The sequence below is a fragment of the Coregonus lavaretus genome (assembly GCF_964263955.1).
Source record: "Coregonus lavaretus genome assembly, chromosome: 35".
NCBI classification, from domain to species: domain Eukaryota; kingdom Metazoa; phylum Chordata; class Actinopteri; order Salmoniformes; family Salmonidae; genus Coregonus; species Coregonus lavaretus.
The window spans coordinates 7,721,506-7,738,090 of NC_140022.1; the positions used below are offsets into that span (position 1 = coordinate 7,721,506).

Sequence of the window (16,585 nt, forward strand, 5' to 3'; positions counted from 1 at the left end):
CAGGCAGGGTGCTTTCGCTGATAGACAGTTGATCCGTGAGACACATTTGACAGAAGTACCAACAGTAACAAAAATTGTAGTACCGAACAAGTTATGTCGGCATTTAGAAAATTGTACCGAATTGTACATAAAAACAGAATGGAAACATGGTTTCTGTCACGCTCGATTTCCTCCCCTTATGTGTTATTTTTACCCAGTCTCCTCCCCCCCACCTGGGTTAGGCTAAATGTAATTTCAGTTAGATGCAATTGATCCCAACTTGCGTTGCTGAAAACAAAGCTGTTCTTATAGCAAAGTTAGTTGGTGTTAACCTTTTTGTATGTCTGGTATTTGATATCCCTCTCCTTTCTCTCCCGTCACAGCATTATCAGCATACCAGAGGTACTACAGCTTACAGTCCGACTACTGGAAGGTGAGAAAATACTAGACACACTCACAAACACTCTTAAGGCTTCCGCATGCTTGGGTTCGGCTGGCGCCTAGCCAAACCCAATGAGTGTGCTCGCAAACTCCCTTAAATAGTACTGTTTGTCCGTCTTTAGACGCCGTAGCCGATATACACTCCCGCAAAATAGTCAGAATTAATCTAAGAACTCAATACATCTGTCGTTTTAATTTTGACGTTTTTGTCGGAGATCTTAGTCGCGCAATTTTGCATCTAACTAAGATGTTTTGGTGCAGTATTTCTCAAGTGAAGAAAATGGGCATGAAAACGAGTCTATCCTTGAATGATGACAAACACTTCATTGAAGAATCCCTACTGTTGACCAATGACCGACGAAGGGGCGTGGACTTTGGCTCCTGAGCGTCGGTTTGCCTGAAGTGTGCACGAACAGCCGAAAAGCCCTTTCCGAAGTCCAAAATGAACAAAAACGTGCACGAACTGTTCCCAACAGTTTCGGATTGGAGGCATGCGGACTCCTTTACTCACACATTCATACATACACACATCTATGGTGCTCCTATAGTAGTAATGTCTCCACTCTACTTCTACTGCAGATTATATTCTGCTCATCACAACCTGCAAAAGGATAGATTAACCCATTCACTGGCGACGAACACCGGCCAACCAACCAGACACAGGAAGTGTGTGTGGTTATGATTCAGGCGTTTGTCTGGAGGGACGCTGTGGGTTGTGGCTTTCAGATTAGACTCATTCTTTGCCGTTTCTAGTTGAATCGAGAAATCTGTGGGGAGATGTGAGCATTTGGTCGGCCTACATTGTGATTCCATTCGAGCGTAGGCCAGAGGAGACGATGCCCTAGAAGGCATTTGTAGTGCAGTAACCTGTCATTACACAAAGAAAGACTTCTATTGCTTGTAAAATGAATGGTCCATAACTAATGAAAACTGATTAAGACGGATCCCTTGCAGAATGGATTTCTGGAAGGGCTCCTATGCAGACAGTCTGGGATGCAGCCATTTTGGAAACATTGTTTGTGTGTTGGCGTGTGTGTCTGGCCTGTAACTAATTAGACTTAATGGAGCTCCGTGTGCATCTGCCTCTTTCAGAATGCTGCCTTCCTATATGGCCTGGGCATGGTCTACTTCCATTACAACGCCTTTCAGTGGTGAGTAGCTGTCTTATAGAACTAAGTATGGAAGACTAGATTATGACGGTGTAACAGGTATTATAACTGTCTGTTATTGTCTGGCTGTGTGTGCATGGGAAAGAGAGGTGTATGGTTTCCATGGTGACACCGTCACCAGTTGCATCCCAAATGGCACCCTATTTCCTTTTATAGTACACTACTTTTGACCATGACCCTACGGGCCCTGGTCGAAAGTAGCGCACTATGCAGTGAATAGGGTGCCAATTGGGAAGAACACTGCAGCGCTGACCCTCTTCTTTTTCATCTTCTCTGAGTGACGCCTCCCATTTAGAACTTGGCATATACTTATATCCTCTCTCTTTCACTCACTCTCCGTCTCGCTCTCTCTCCTCCTCCTCCTCCTCCCCCAGGGCGATTAAAGCGTTCCAGGAGGTGCTCTACATCGACCCCAGTTTCTCACGAGCCAAGGAGATCCACCTGCGACTCGGCCTCATGTTTAAGGTCAACACAGACTACGAGTCAAGCCTAAAGGTACTCTGCCTGCCTCTCTCCTCCCCCAGTGGAGCCACTATAACATTTCCCACAGTTAGGACGTCCAGGGAGGAAGGTTAGTGTAGAATAACTTTTTTTCTATAGGTTTAATCTCAAATGGCACCTTATTCTATAGATCAGGGATGGGCCACTGATGGGGGTGGGGGCCACAAAAAATCTGAACTCATCATGGGGGGCCTCAGTGGCTCGCGGGTCTGAGTAACCACAGCCATACTCACATGCAGCCAGAGCCGGCCCTAGTCTTTTGGGAGACCCTAAGCACAAACTAGTTAATTTCATGCAATTCTACTCATTTTGCCATGGGGCGGTGAGAAATGTTTTTAGTTTTTTAATATGATATCTGAGTGAGAGTGACATGCAAAATCAATGGGGGTCTGTAAAGAGGACTGTATAGAGGACTTGCACTTTGTGCAATCTCTACATCAGTTGCCCTCTCTCTCGCTCACTCTCTCCTGCTCTCTAATTGCAGAGAGAGGCAGCTTGCTGAAGAATTGATTTCCTTGTGTCTGAGTCTGACAGAGAGAGTTAGGGAAAGGGAGTGTCTCCATGCATGGGGATTCATGTAAAGGAATACCCTATTACGTGTGTTGTATTGTTCTTTTGTTTCTGTGTATTTCTTGTCTTTCGGTGGATGTTAATGCCTTGATATTCTCTTCTGTCGACAGCATTTCCAGCTGGCTTTGATTGACTCCAACCCCTGCACTTTGTCCAAAGCTGAAAGTAAGTACTGTGAATAATGCTAATTCAGTAATGCAAGTTTCCTTAATTTTTTTTAAATAGGCATGTTTAAACACATGTTGATGTTCATTTGAGATTTAACTACAGAAATGTACTGGACAAATTGGCCAGCTGTATGTTGATTGAGAGTACGGATGGGCATGAGTAATCGATTACTCAAACTGATGTCAAAACTCGATCTTTAACCAGAGATCACATTTTTTTTCAAATACTGTCAAACTATTTGGTCTACATTTTGTCTTGAAGACAACATTAATTTGCTTTGACTCTAGTGTTCCATTTGTACGTGTGCATTTGCGGGACCCAACAAAAACTAAACCAAGCCAAGCATCACACAGTTCTGCTCCCTAAATTCCCTTTCCCCTACGTGTCTCGTTCACTCAATTGTGTTCCGACCGCTCCCTCTACACACACATGCTGTGTGAGCCTACAGAAATAAATGCCTATAAAACGTATCTACCTGATGGGATACACAAGCTACATTCCTTGCCAAATGATGACAGTTTTATCACCAGTTCTAAATGGACTGGTTGACTGAAGTAGGAAAATGTGTGTTCCAACAATGAGCTGCAGTTTTTGAATAATTGCGTCATTTTCTGCTTAGGCTACTTTGTCCTTGTCACTAGTTACTACAGCCACAAAGTGAACATTGGCTATAGTGTAAAAATTCATAAAAACAAACATTTGCTTTTTAATTTAAGGTTACGGTTAGGCATAACGACCCTACTTTGCGAACAGCTAGTGGCATTTTAGAATTGGTTAACCTATTACCCTCCCAAACATAGACCGGTTCCACACCGAAAATATGTAAAAACATTAGTTTGATAACGACACAGAGCGTATTTTCATCAGAATCATTAAGCCTAGGCCTACTCACCAAACGGATGTCCTGGCCATAATTCATCCCCATGCAGTGTTCAATGTAGAATTGTTAATCCATTTAGACAATTCCAAGGAACAGGCATAATAAACTGCATTGAACGTCTGTATATCGAAAAGACAGATTTTAGTTTGTAACCCTGAAAAATGTCTTTCAACTTGCCAAATTGAGCCCCATTTTTAAATGATCACTCTTTCAGAATAACTTTTCCAGACTCCGATGTGAATCACTTTGCACGATTCTGTTCTATTTTATTCTGGTATATTACATGTTCTTTTTTACTATAAAATCGGGAAATAAGAGCATCTTGTCTTCTAAATTAACAAAACAAGGCTTTGTCATTCTACAAGCAAGCGCCACACTGCTGAGGTTACTACCTTTTTGATGATTGTGTTCCGCGATATAATAACTCCCTTGTTCAAAAAAGTTTTTTATTTTATTTGAGTACTCAACAGTCAAATGCCAATCCCTAATTGAGAGATTCTTTCATATAACCTTGAAGTTCCAGTCACAGACTTGAGGCATTCAAGACATACAATGTGTTCATCAGCCTATATCTTATTAGTCCATAGTTAAATAAAAGTGATTTACTCCTGCGTCTTATGCATCTTGGTTTGGAACCCAGATATAGGTTGTCCCAAATGGCATCCTATTCCTTATTTAGTGTACTACTTTTGACAATGGCCTATAGGGCTCTGGTCAAAAGTAGTGCACTGGATAGGGAATAGGGTGCCGTTTGGGACCCAGACCTATAGACTGGTTGCCTGACAAAGTCACAAAAATGATGCACGTGGATCGCAGAGGCAGAAGCCTGTGTGGCGTTATGATTCAGATAGCTAGCAACAATGACAAGAAGCTGCCATGTGGGGAAGCGTAGGTGACTAGTTTCAGCTTCTTGTATCTTATTGATACCATGTCTTGTTTTGAGGTATTTTGACTCATGTCACGTTTATGTTAATATGGCTAAAATTTGCTAGCTACAGTGCCTTCAGAAAGTGTTCATACCCCTTGACATTCCACATTTTGTAGTTTGAATTCAAAATGGAGTAAATTCATTTTTTCTCACCAATCTACACACAATACCCCATAATGACAAAGTGTAAACATGTTTTTAGAAAAATTTGAAGTATCCTTTGTAGAAGCACCTTTGGCAGCGATTACAGCTGTGCGTCTTTCTGGGCAAGTCTCTAAGAGCTTTCCTCACCTGGATTGTGCAACATTATTCTTTTCAAACTTCTTCATGCTCTGTCAAATTGGTTGGTGATCATTGCTAGACACCCATTTTCAGGTCTTGCCATAGATTTTCAATTAGATTTAAGTCAACTGTAACTCGGCCACTCAGGAACATTCACTGTCTTGGTAAGCAACTTCAGTGTAGATTTGGCCTTGTGATTTAAGTTATTGTCCTGCTGAAAGGTGAATTAATCTCCCAGTGTCTGGTAAAAAGCAGACTAAACCAGGTTTTTCTCTAGGATTTTGCCTGTGCTTAGCTCCATTCCGTTTCATTTTTGACCTGAAACTCCCCAGTCCTTAATGATTACAAGCATACCCATAACATGATGCAGCCACCACTATGATTGAAAATATGGAGACTGGTACTCGGTAATGTGTTGTATTGGATTTGCCCCAAACATACTATATTGTATTCAGGACAAAAAGTGAATTGCTTTGCCACATCTTTTGCAGTATTATTTTAGTTTGTTGTTGCAAACAGGATGCATGTTTTGGAATATTTTTATTCTGTACAGGCTTCCTTTTCCCTCTGTCAATTAGGTTAGTATTGTGGAGTAACTACAATGTCATTGATCCATCCTCAGTTTTAAACTCTAACTGTTTAAATGTCAACATTGGCCTCATGGTGAAATCCCTGAGCGATTTCCTTCCTCTCTGGCAACTGAGTTAGGAAGGACACCTGTGTCTTTGTAGTGACTGGGTGTATTGATAAACCATCCAAAGTGTAATTAATAACTTCACCATGCTCAAAGGGATATCATTGTCTGCGTTTACATTTTTTACCCATCTACCAATAGGTGCCCTTCTTTGCGAGGCATTGGAAAACCTCCCTGGTCTTTGTGGTTGAATCTGTGTTTGAAATTCACTGCTTGACTGAGGGAACTTACTGTACCCCACACATACAATTTATGAGGTTCATTCAAAAATCATGCAACTTGTTATGTGACTTGGTAAGCATTATTATTATTTTTGCATAACAAAGGTGTTGAATACTTATTGACTCAAGACATTTCAGCTTTTCATTTTTAATTAATTTGTAAAAAATTGGAAGAACAATTCCACGTGTGTGTAGGCCAGTGACAAAACGATCTCAATTTTTAATCCATTTTAAATTCATGCTGTAACGCAACAAAATGTGGAAAAAGTCAAGGGGTGTGAATACTTTCAGAAGGCACTGTAGCTAACCAAAAACTGTAAATATATATTTGATCAGAATGAAGGGAGGTGGTGTGGTAGGGTTTAGCTAGCATACAGAATACATTACACTGCATTATTTTATTTCATAAGACTTTCTCCCTCTCTGCCGGCTCCTATCTCCTGGAACCTGTTACCTAGGAGACCCTAATACCCATCCCGCTGGAGTCATTCCAATCAGGCTTTTGTAGGAGGCACACGGACAAATACACACATCCTCTCTCACATCCTTTCTATCTCTGTCTCTCACTCACACACACACACACACACACACACACACACACATACACACATCCTCTCTCGGTCTTTCTCAGACACACAGGCGCTCTCTTTCTCTCTCTCTCTCTCTCTCACACACACACACACACGGGTACATCAAGGGCAGTCTCACCTCTGTGTATCAGTCTGGTTGGGCTCATTCACTCTGCTCAGAGACACACAGCACCGCTCTACAGACAAGTCAACCTGCTGCCACCGGAGGAGACAGCCTAGCAGCTCATCTGTTAAACACACCACTAACGTCAACACAGTGGATTAACTGCTATCAATTCTCTGTTTACTGGAGTCGTTCCATTTTGACCAGACTGTTGATGCTGAATGTTGGGATTTTTCTCAGAAGTAGCCAACAATTTGTATTTTTTGTTCTTCTCTTCCTCAGTTCAGTTCCACATCGCCCATCTGTATGAGATTCAGGTAAGCCTCGTCCTTTTCCTTTCGTCTTATTGAAATGTGTTTGTACTGAAGCTACGTGCTTTCCTTTTCAATAAGTATTCAACAACGCTGTTCAAGAATAAGGTACACTTTTACCCTGAAATGTTAATCATACAACTATTCTATGCTAGCCAGCTAGCTAGCGTTTTAGCAGCTAGGCTAATTGAACCGAGAGAGCCTTTTGTTGTGATCAAATGACGACGCATCATAGAAAATGAATGGGTCTCCCCCCTCGGCCAGTTCTGCGGGGTTGCCGTGGTAACAGGAGTCCCCTCTCTCTCTTTCTCTCTTATGCCCGTGTGATCCATCTTTCACACTGCTTTTGGCTTAAGCAGCAGCTCTTAATAATCGAACCATGTTGGCTGACTGACTGCAGTAGCACCACAGGAGAGCTGTGGGTCAGTCAGTGTTTTGCTGTGTCAGTAGGACGGTTGCTGCAGCAGAGAGTGGGGTTTACTAGTGTTCATTTAATCCATCAGTCTATTGGGAGTAAGATGTCTCAGTGCAGGCTAGGGACACCGCTTCATCTGTCAAATATGGCATGTCATTTCTTAGTCCCGTGTAGCTCAGTTGTTAGAGCATGGCGCTTGCAACGCCAGGGTTGTGGGTTCGTTTCCCACGGGGGGGCAGTATAAAAATGTATGCACTCACTTAACTGTAAGTCGCTCTGGATAAGAGCGTCTGCTAAATGACTAAAATATTTTTAAAAATCACACCCTCCTTTTTCCCCCCTCCCTCTCCTTCCTTCGCTCTCTTTCTCACGTTTCTGCAGAAGAGATACCGGGCTGCCAAGGAGGCGTACGAGAGCCTTCTGCAGACGGAGAATCTCCCAGCACAGGTGAAGGCCACTACCCTGCAGCAGCTAGGTAAGACCACACACACAGCTGATGAAATGAATGACCGGGTCTGGTACTGAATAAATGGATGGATGAAATCATGGATAGTGATGGGAAGGTCGACCTATTGTCCTGTGTCCTCCCCTCCCCCTCTACTAGGCTGGATGCACCACACGGTGGAGCAGCTAGGAGACCGAGCCAATAAGGACAGCTATGCCATCCAGTGTCTGCAGAAATCACTGGAGGCAGACCCCAACTCGGGACAGTCCTGGTACTTCCTGGGCAGGTGCTACTCTAGTATTGGGAAGGTCCAGGATGCGTTCATCTCCTACAGGCAGTCCATAGACAAATCAGAAGCCAGTGCAGACACATGGTGTTCAATAGGGTAAGAATTAGACCGAACCTCTTCTCTCTCTCTCTCCCTCTTGTTTTGCTCTGCTATCACTCTCCCACTCCTCTCGCTCTCTTTTTGAATCTCTCACCATCTCATATCTCTCCCTCCTTTATGCCATTCTGTCTATTTAACCCTCTCCACCCCTCACTGCTGTGTCCTCTCTACCCCTCTTTTTCTATATTTAACCCTCTCCTCACCCCTCTTTCTCCCTGTCCCCCCTCTCCTCTTTAATTTCCTCTCTGTCCTCTCTCCCTCAGTGTTCTGTACCAGCAACAGAACCAGCCCATGGATGCTTTGCAGGCGTACATCTGTGCGGTGCAGCTGGACCACGGCCACGCGGCTGCCTGGATGGACCTGGGCACGCTCTACGAGTCCTGCAGCCAGCCGCACGACGCCATCAAGTGCTACATCAACGCCATGCGCAGCAAGGCCTGCTCCAACGCCACCGCGCTCACACAACGCATCAAATGCCTGCAGGTGAGGAGAGGGAGAGAGGCTAGGGAGGGAGATGTTCAGTCCCAAATCAAACCCTAGCTCCCTACCGCTTAGATGGTTAGGGGAGGGATATTCCTGAGTCCACTGACCACTGGTTGGGTGCTTTTCTCACCTGTTGTAGATCTGAAAGAATTTGGACTGGTGTCAGCAAAGTGGGAATGTTTTAATCTAGCCCTCTTGTTGACTAGGTCGAGTTTCCGCCATGTTTGCACCCATTCCATCCTTTCAGATCTAAAATGGGTGTTCAGGGGCTTAGAGTTGATTTGGGACTGGGTAAGAGAGTGGGAGAGGTTGAATCCCCACTTTGAATCCCACTGCTGGAGAGACCTATGATCAGAGCTGCTGGGGTACTCAAACTTGACTATTCTGAACTACAGATAGTGGAAACAGATGATGAATACCAGAAGGCAAATCTGTGTGTTTTCACAGTGGAACCTGGCTCCTCCAGTCCCATACCCCATGTGTCTTGTCCATTTTGATGTAAAAACATTACCCCGCATTCATCTGTATGCATGAATGAGGGAACGTTCTCCAGTCACCAGTAATGTGAGCATAATTCCCTGGCATTAAGACAACGTAATGGTTTGTTTTAATGACTATGTGTTGTGTAAATTCATTCAAAGTGACCTATGACCCCCAACATGACTTCCCTGTTTGGTTGACCACTCTACTAAAGACCATAACTGGCAAACATATTTGATCCTCGCTAACAGTTGGGGCCACTGATATGCCAAGCTAGTAGCTAACCGGCTACATGAGAGAGACCATAACAAGACAATAACATTTTGATCGCAAGATCATTTTAAGTCATTAAATTGTTGTTTTCACACGTTTTCCATTCCATAGGCTCAGTTGAGTAACCCCCAGGTCACTAGTCTACAGAGTAAAAGTAAAATGCTTCCTCTTATTGATGAGGCCTGGAGTCTACCAATCCCAGCAGAGCTAACCTCCAGGCAGGGTGGCCTGAACACTGCACCGCAGGTGAGACCAGATAGACCACTCCCCCCCTCCCCCCCACACACACACACACACACAACCCTCGACATACACCACCCCCCCCCCCCCCCCCCCCCTCCCTCCCAATGCCAACGGGCAACACATCACCTGGACCTTCTCTCCATGAGTCTTCCTGTGGAGTAACCGATGCCCTAGAGCAGCCATAACAACCAATTTAACCACGCTATGCTCACTATCTGGAAAGGTTAGTGACTGGAAAAGTCCCTGGTAACAGTCGTTCATATAGCTGTACCTGGTGTGATGTTTTGTTTTTTTAGGTGTAGCTTGGTAAGGCAGTGATCTTGTCATGGTTGGTAAACTAGTCATACAGCTGCTTGAGACATGACATGCAAAGGTTATGACATGATTTGCCACCATTTCTTGTTATGACTGCTTATGGCTTTTGTTATGACTGAGAGGATCAAGTGAAGTGTTGCCCTTCCCAAACCCCCCCCCCTCCCTTCCCCAAACTCCCTGACACAGCCACAGGCCAACCTCACTACCCACTGTCAACCTGTATCTGTTATCATGGCTTCACAGCTCAAAGAACCAATTTGGTTAAAATAAATTGGTTACATTTAATTTCTCCTTTCAAAAAGAATACATTTTAATTATTAAATGTCCAGTGTATTCACACAATATAAAAAGACAAATCTATTAAAATATTTGTTTTAACCTGCTATGCTACACTGACATGATTTTTGACTAACGGCAAGACGTCAATTGATTGTCATTGTGGTCATTGTGATTGGTGAGGTTGTGCCACAGTAGAATAGTTTCAGGTTTCCATCATTCTTCCTGAGGTCATCAGGTTCCTTGCTGCCACTGAAACCTAGCAGCGCCCCCTAGTGTTGCAGTACCGTTCATTCACATTCATTATAGACAACATTAGTTCTTGCGTGTGTGTGTGTGTGTGTGTTCGTTGAGTACAATGTAATTCTCAGCATCAGACTATACAAACTGAAGCAGTCTTCAGATGTTTATTGTTTTGGGGAGGAGACAGGAGAGGGTTGTTTTCTTTCACTTGTATTCATAAACTCTTGTTGACATGGTTACAGGTGTTCTGATGATGACCACCTCCATGTTTTTGACAAAGCCATGTTCACGTAGAGTCGGGTGACAATTCACACCTGGAGTTGCCTTTTTCAACATTTTGATTATTTCCTTTTAAAAGCTGCAACTGCCAAAGGCTTAGCAATGTGGTGTGATCAGGTAAAGCCTTTTTATGGCCAAACGTCTTTGGAAGTTGGCGATGACTCAGTCAACGTGGAAGGATTGACAGTTTGTGATGAGAAATTCCACTCTACCGGTCATGGAAACATCTTCAGGGTATCATTGCAGATAGTTTGGAAAGGAAATGTGTACTGCTGTGTGTACGTGTGTTGAAGTGCCGACGTCACCCTCTTACTTTTCTGTTCTCTCTCTGTCTCTAACTACCTATCCCTATATTCTTTCACTTGCTCTCTCCATCCCTCACGTTGCGTTCTGCTCCTTGCTACCTGCCCTGTCATTTTTCCTACAACCCTCTACTCTCCTCCTCTATCACTCTATCGCTCTGTCCCTCCTGTCATCCCTCCGTCTCTGCCTGTGATCTACCCCTTCCTGTCCCTTTCTCTCTCCTCTCCTGCATCCCTTCTGGATTTTTCTTTCTGCGCACCATCCCTCACTTCTTTACCTTCTATCACGACGTTTTCAACACCCTTCACTGCCCTCCCTTGCAACCCCTTCACTCTCTCCCTCCTCCTCCTCCTCCTCTTACCTCCCTCTCTGTAGGCGTGTAAGCCCCAGCACAGCTCTGAGGGAGGGGGATCGGGCCAGGCTCTGCCCCCACACGTGGGCCCTATGGGCCAGGGGGAGGACCCGTCCAGCCCTGCCAAGAGGAGGAGGGCCTCCAGCCCAGCCAAGGTACATTACACTACATTCAGATGGAGATATATTGTGTTTTTGTAGAACAGACATGATTCTTTTAATTATTTTAGGTCGGCTGAAGATGAGGTTGTCTTGTCTGGAATCTCACTACTAACTCTTTCTCTCAATCGCTCCTTTTGCAGAGCCAGCCAGATTCCTGGGCTAGTAACTCTGCACAGCAGTCAGTCCCCAACTGGTACCTGTCGCCACAGAAACTACAGGTAAGCACACACATTTAACACACCATGCCCTGCCACTCACACCCGCTTCCCTCTGCTGATTCTGTCTCTACACACACACACACACACACACACGCACACACGCACACACACACACACACACTAATCTGTACCTCCTCGGTGCGCCCAGCTCCTGGACCAGTTGAGGAGTAATCGGGCCAGTCTGAAGCCCCTACAGCTGCAGATGCTGGAGCAGCTGGAGGCACAACTCAACCTAATGCAGCAGCACCAGCAGCAGGTACACACACACACACTTATTACCCCCAGATGTTTACCTGATGGCCTGCAAGCAGTATACTGTATGTCTCTTCTAATTATTCTAATGTAGTGTAATATATTTACTAATTTGAGTTAATCCACTGAAAAGTGATGTTAATTAAAGACATGGTATTAATTTCTAAACCCTGACGTTGTGATTATGTTCTGTTCTACAGATGAGACAGAATGCGTCTGGACAGCTGCGTCCCTCCCTCTCCAACGGCCCCTCAGCCACAAACTCTCTCCCCCCTCCTCACTCTAGCCTGCCCCCCTCCCGGCCCCACCTGGCCCCTCAGGGCTCGTTGCGGCCCCCCTGCCCCCCTCGACCACTGGCCAACGGGCCTCTGGCAGGCGGCACACCACACGGACACTCTGACACTCTTTCTGTGGGCAATAATAATAATAATAATCACCCGGTGGCGGCCACAGGACCCAACGGAGACGTGCCTTATCTGCAGCCCGGCGTACTACTACCTCACACCTGCACAAGCACCCAATCACAGGACACAGCGCGCCGGGCCCTGCACCTAAACTCCACTCAGGTAGGACTCTCTACCTCTTCACTCAATTCAGGTCTATGTGAAGCTCCTATAGGCTCTGTGCTCTGAGACAAGAGTGCTATTCCTTTCTGTGCTAGTCCTTGCTCAGTCAAATCATAAATGATGGAATCCCAGATGTTCCTTAGTGAGAAGAGAGCTAGACCTACTATATGTTGTTCTTTAGCTGCAGTCCTTATTCCGATCTAACAGTGTGGTCCCTCCCTGCTCCCCTCTCCCTACAGGGGCTTCAGAAGGGTTCTGCTCCACATTGGGCGGGTCCTAATGGTGATGGGTCTCTCTCCTCCTCCTCTGGGGGGTCAACACACCCCCTCTCGCACCCCCAGACGCCCCACAATCAGGTTGGACATTCGGCCGCCCCCTTGCCGCGGCAACAGGCTCTCAACCACCTCCCGTCCCCCCCTTCTCCCCCTCCTCACTCTGCTACCTCAGGTGGAGCACCCGGCACCCCCGCTACCAAAGAGAGCACGCCCCTCGGCAACGGCCCCGCCGCCACGGCAACAAAGGGGCCTGGAGGGGCGACGACGGCCAATAGCACTGCCACGGCGGCGGAAGGCTTATCCAATCACGTCCAGTCGGCGGCAGGAGAGGACGGGACGATCAATAGATCCCCTCACCACAGCTCAGACAATCCTAAGGGGGGCGACCACACCCCCACCACCTCTGCCCCCCACAAGAAGATCAACAACATCCACCCGGCCGTCTCCTCGGCCGCTTCCTCCCCCATCTCTGCCATGTCCACCGCCACCCCCTCGCCCAAATCCACCGAGCCCGGCCAGTCGACGGGCCCGCACGGCCTCAACAGCCCCTCCACCACCACCGCCGCCACATTATCGTCAGCTGGCCCCACCGCCGTAGTCAATGGCAATGGCAAGGGGGGCATCTCAGAGGACTCCCAGAGCCCGATGAAGGCGGACCCCCCTGCCACGTGTCGCAGACCCACACCACCCCACGCCCGCACCCCCTCATCATCATCCTCGTCCTCCGTGTCCATCTACCCCTCCTCCACAGACGTGCTCAAGGCCTGCAGGTTAGACTGGAGTGACCCAGTACCATTTCTTCTTGGGCTGTAGGAAGTTTGATTATGGTGGGAAGATGTAGTATTGCATTTGTTGGTAGAGGAACTGTCAGAGAACAGAGATTATACTGTAAAACCAAGAGGCTAATCTTGTTTGCGCCTTTCTCTCTCCCCGTCTCTATTTGTCCGTCTCTATTTGTCTCTCTCTCTTTCAGGAACCTGGGGAAGAATGGTCTGTCTAGCAGTAGTATCCTGCTGGATAAGTGTCCCCCTCCTCGCCTGCCCCCTCCTCCCTCCCCAGTCCTGCCCAAGGACAAACTCAACCCCCCCACACCAAGCATCTATGTGAGTAGCAACCTCAGAATGGAAGAAAGACTTCTCGTCATAGCATGATAATGAAAGGGGAATGTTTTAGTCAACATTGTGATTCTGATAAGAATCGTACAAATTCGAATTACTCAACATTCGAAACGTGTAGTTTTGAAGACATGAGAAGGGTCGTGTTATATATTAAATTGAAATAATATATCATTGTGTATTTGATTCCCAGCTGGAGAATAAGAGGGATGCATTCTTCCCTCCGCTGCACCAGTTCTGCACAAACCCCTCCAACCCTGTCACCGTCATCAGAGGGTTGGCCGGGGCGCTCAAACTGGGTGAGTCTACTATTTCTACTGCAACGATGCCCCCTGCTGGTTACAACTGTCATTACATTACCCGGTATTGCCTTTTCTCATTTGGGAAAAAGTCCTTCCACCACCCTCTCTCCTCCGTCCTCTCTTCTCCATGACCTGGAAACCGATAAGTGGTCGAGGAGATGTCAATTCGTTAGTAGGTGAACGGAAGAGTCCTCCCCTCCTCAATAGCCACCTTTCATCAATAATAGTCATGAGTATCCTACCCGATTCCTTCGAGAAGAGCTTTAAAATCTTCCCTCTCTTCGCCGCCTCTCCTCGCTTACCGTTGACCTTTTTCAAAAGGAGGCGAGAGAGAGGACGCAGGAGTTGAGCAAATTCAATTGAGAAAAGCCACATGACGGAGTCCTTGGTGCCGACCACTAACTTTGATGTTGTACTTGTGCAAGCCCCAATGCAGCTTGTGCATTAGCAGGTTTCCATGCCCTTGATTTGAGTGAGTGCGCTCTTTCACCCCTTGTTCACTCTTTCTCTCTCTCTCTTCTTCATATCCATCTCCCCCTCTCTCAGACCTGGGTCTGTTCTCTACGAAGACCCTAGTGGAGGCTAACCCAGACCACCTGGTAGAGTGTCGTACCCAGCTGTCTCAGCCCGCTGACGAGAACTGGGACCTGAGTGGCACCAAGAAGATGTGGCGCTGCGAGAGCGGCCGAGCTCACACCACCATCGCCAAATACGCCCAGTACCAGGCTGCCTCATTCCAGGAATCACTACGGGTTAGTAGAGGGAGATCTATATATATATATATATATATATATATATATATATATATATATATATATATATATATATATATATATATATATATATATATATATATATATATATATATATATATATAGACACACACACACACACACCAGGGTTTCCGTTAGGAAAATGTGGCGCTGGACAACATTACTGAAATATTTAAATTTTCCGGCCATTTGAGAACTTTAACGGACCCATAGCCCATGAGGGCGTCCACCCACAGTGCTCAGAATGACAGAAATCCCATCTTAGATTAATAATGCATCTTAACAGAACATGCAACTCATGTAAGGAAGCAGACTAAAACATCATTTGCCTAAATGCAATTCGTGGTAAAACACCATTTTAAACAGCGCACCTGATAGCGGTTCCATATGTGACAGATGAAAATCTCTAATAGAAACTTAAAAAGAGGGGGAATCTAAAGATGCACGACTAGGATTGTGCCTTTGGCTTCTGGACAAAAAAAGAAAGTTGATATGAATGCATAGCGGTGTAATAAGTACTCCTGTCTATACAGAAATAAATACAATAATTCAAAATACACCAGAAAGCATGACTTAGCCACAGAGGAATCGAGGATCATTAACTTTTTTTTGTATATATATATATAATCTGTGGATTGTTTCAAATCACAAGCTCGTAGGTCTATGCCTCTTGGGAAGCCCACAGGTTGGTTAGTGTGCTTGGCAATAGGCCTAGCTGATTGAGTTACAGCTGTCAGTGGAAAAACATCAAAAATATGACAATGTGTCTTGAGTATAATTTAAAATGTTTAGACAAGAAGAAGGAGAGGGGTGTGTGGCGAAGGTGTAGGCCAGTCTCTCTCCAGAATGGCTCAGCTGTCTCCTGACAATTCTTGCGCTTTCATTGTGTGAATTGTTTGCCCTTTGATTCATTTTTAAAAAATCAATTCCCCATTACATATGTCACCAGTAGTAAATGTACCGTTAATCCCTGTCGTTTTGTTAAATTGTTTTCTGTTAATGCATGTATTAATCAGTCATTTACCGTTCTCATTCTCAGAGTGGGAATGTTGTTTGCAGAGTTCACAACCTGCTACACTTGTGAGAAACAAGTTTTGGTTTATTTCATAACCATTTACGAGATTTGTAAATGTTTTAATTGTGTTTTGTTTGGAGGGCTCCATGTGAGCATGTGTCTGGTTTCTCTGTCCTGACAATGTTGAGGGAGGGAGCTAGCGCATGCCTGAGCACGCATAGAAGTACCTGGCCTACTGCGTTTTTTTAACATCCACAGTGAATGATAATATATTATAACTATACCATAGTTCCTCGCAGTAAGCGATTTGATAAATCTTTCCAACAATCTCCCCCTCGATAATCACCAATCCTCGGTGTGAAAGAGCAATGGAAGTTATAGGCCTACTGCTGCATTGGACTATAGGCTAAGAGTTCCAACTCATTTCTTTAACCGCCAATGGATCACAGTGTATCAATGTGTCCACATGACAGGCTGGTGATCTCGTCATAGTTTACTTCACTTTTAGATTTTGATCATTTTAATTCCGATATTTATGATTAACCACGTAACAATGATTTTGAGAAACGAAAACTT

General features: G+C 45.4%; 1 protein-coding gene across 1 annotated transcript in view; it reads left to right on the plus strand.

Annotated features, from left to right (window-relative positions):
* The window catches only part of LOC311109914 (lysine-specific demethylase 6A-like), a 35,432-nt gene that overhangs the window by 11,045 nt on the left and 7,802 nt on the right, over positions 1-16,585 (plus strand). Inside the window, exons 4-20 of the mRNA XM_084152930.1 lie at positions 363-412; positions 1,513-1,571; positions 1,964-2,084; positions 2,771-2,825; positions 6,809-6,843; positions 7,634-7,727; positions 7,857-8,082; positions 8,349-8,568; positions 9,433-9,567; positions 11,356-11,487; positions 11,634-11,711; positions 11,860-11,967; positions 12,164-12,529; positions 12,769-13,574; positions 13,778-13,907; positions 14,113-14,218; positions 14,768-14,973. Coding sequence (XP_084009056.1) covers positions 363-412; positions 1,513-1,571; positions 1,964-2,084; positions 2,771-2,825; positions 6,809-6,843; positions 7,634-7,727; positions 7,857-8,082; positions 8,349-8,568; positions 9,433-9,567; positions 11,356-11,487; positions 11,634-11,711; positions 11,860-11,967; positions 12,164-12,529; positions 12,769-13,574; positions 13,778-13,907; positions 14,113-14,218; positions 14,768-14,973 — 2,927 coding nt within the window. The remainder of the gene's footprint in view (positions 1-362; positions 413-1,512; positions 1,572-1,963; positions 2,085-2,770; positions 2,826-6,808; positions 6,844-7,633; positions 7,728-7,856; positions 8,083-8,348; positions 8,569-9,432; positions 9,568-11,355; positions 11,488-11,633; positions 11,712-11,859; positions 11,968-12,163; positions 12,530-12,768; positions 13,575-13,777; positions 13,908-14,112; positions 14,219-14,767; positions 14,974-16,585) is intronic.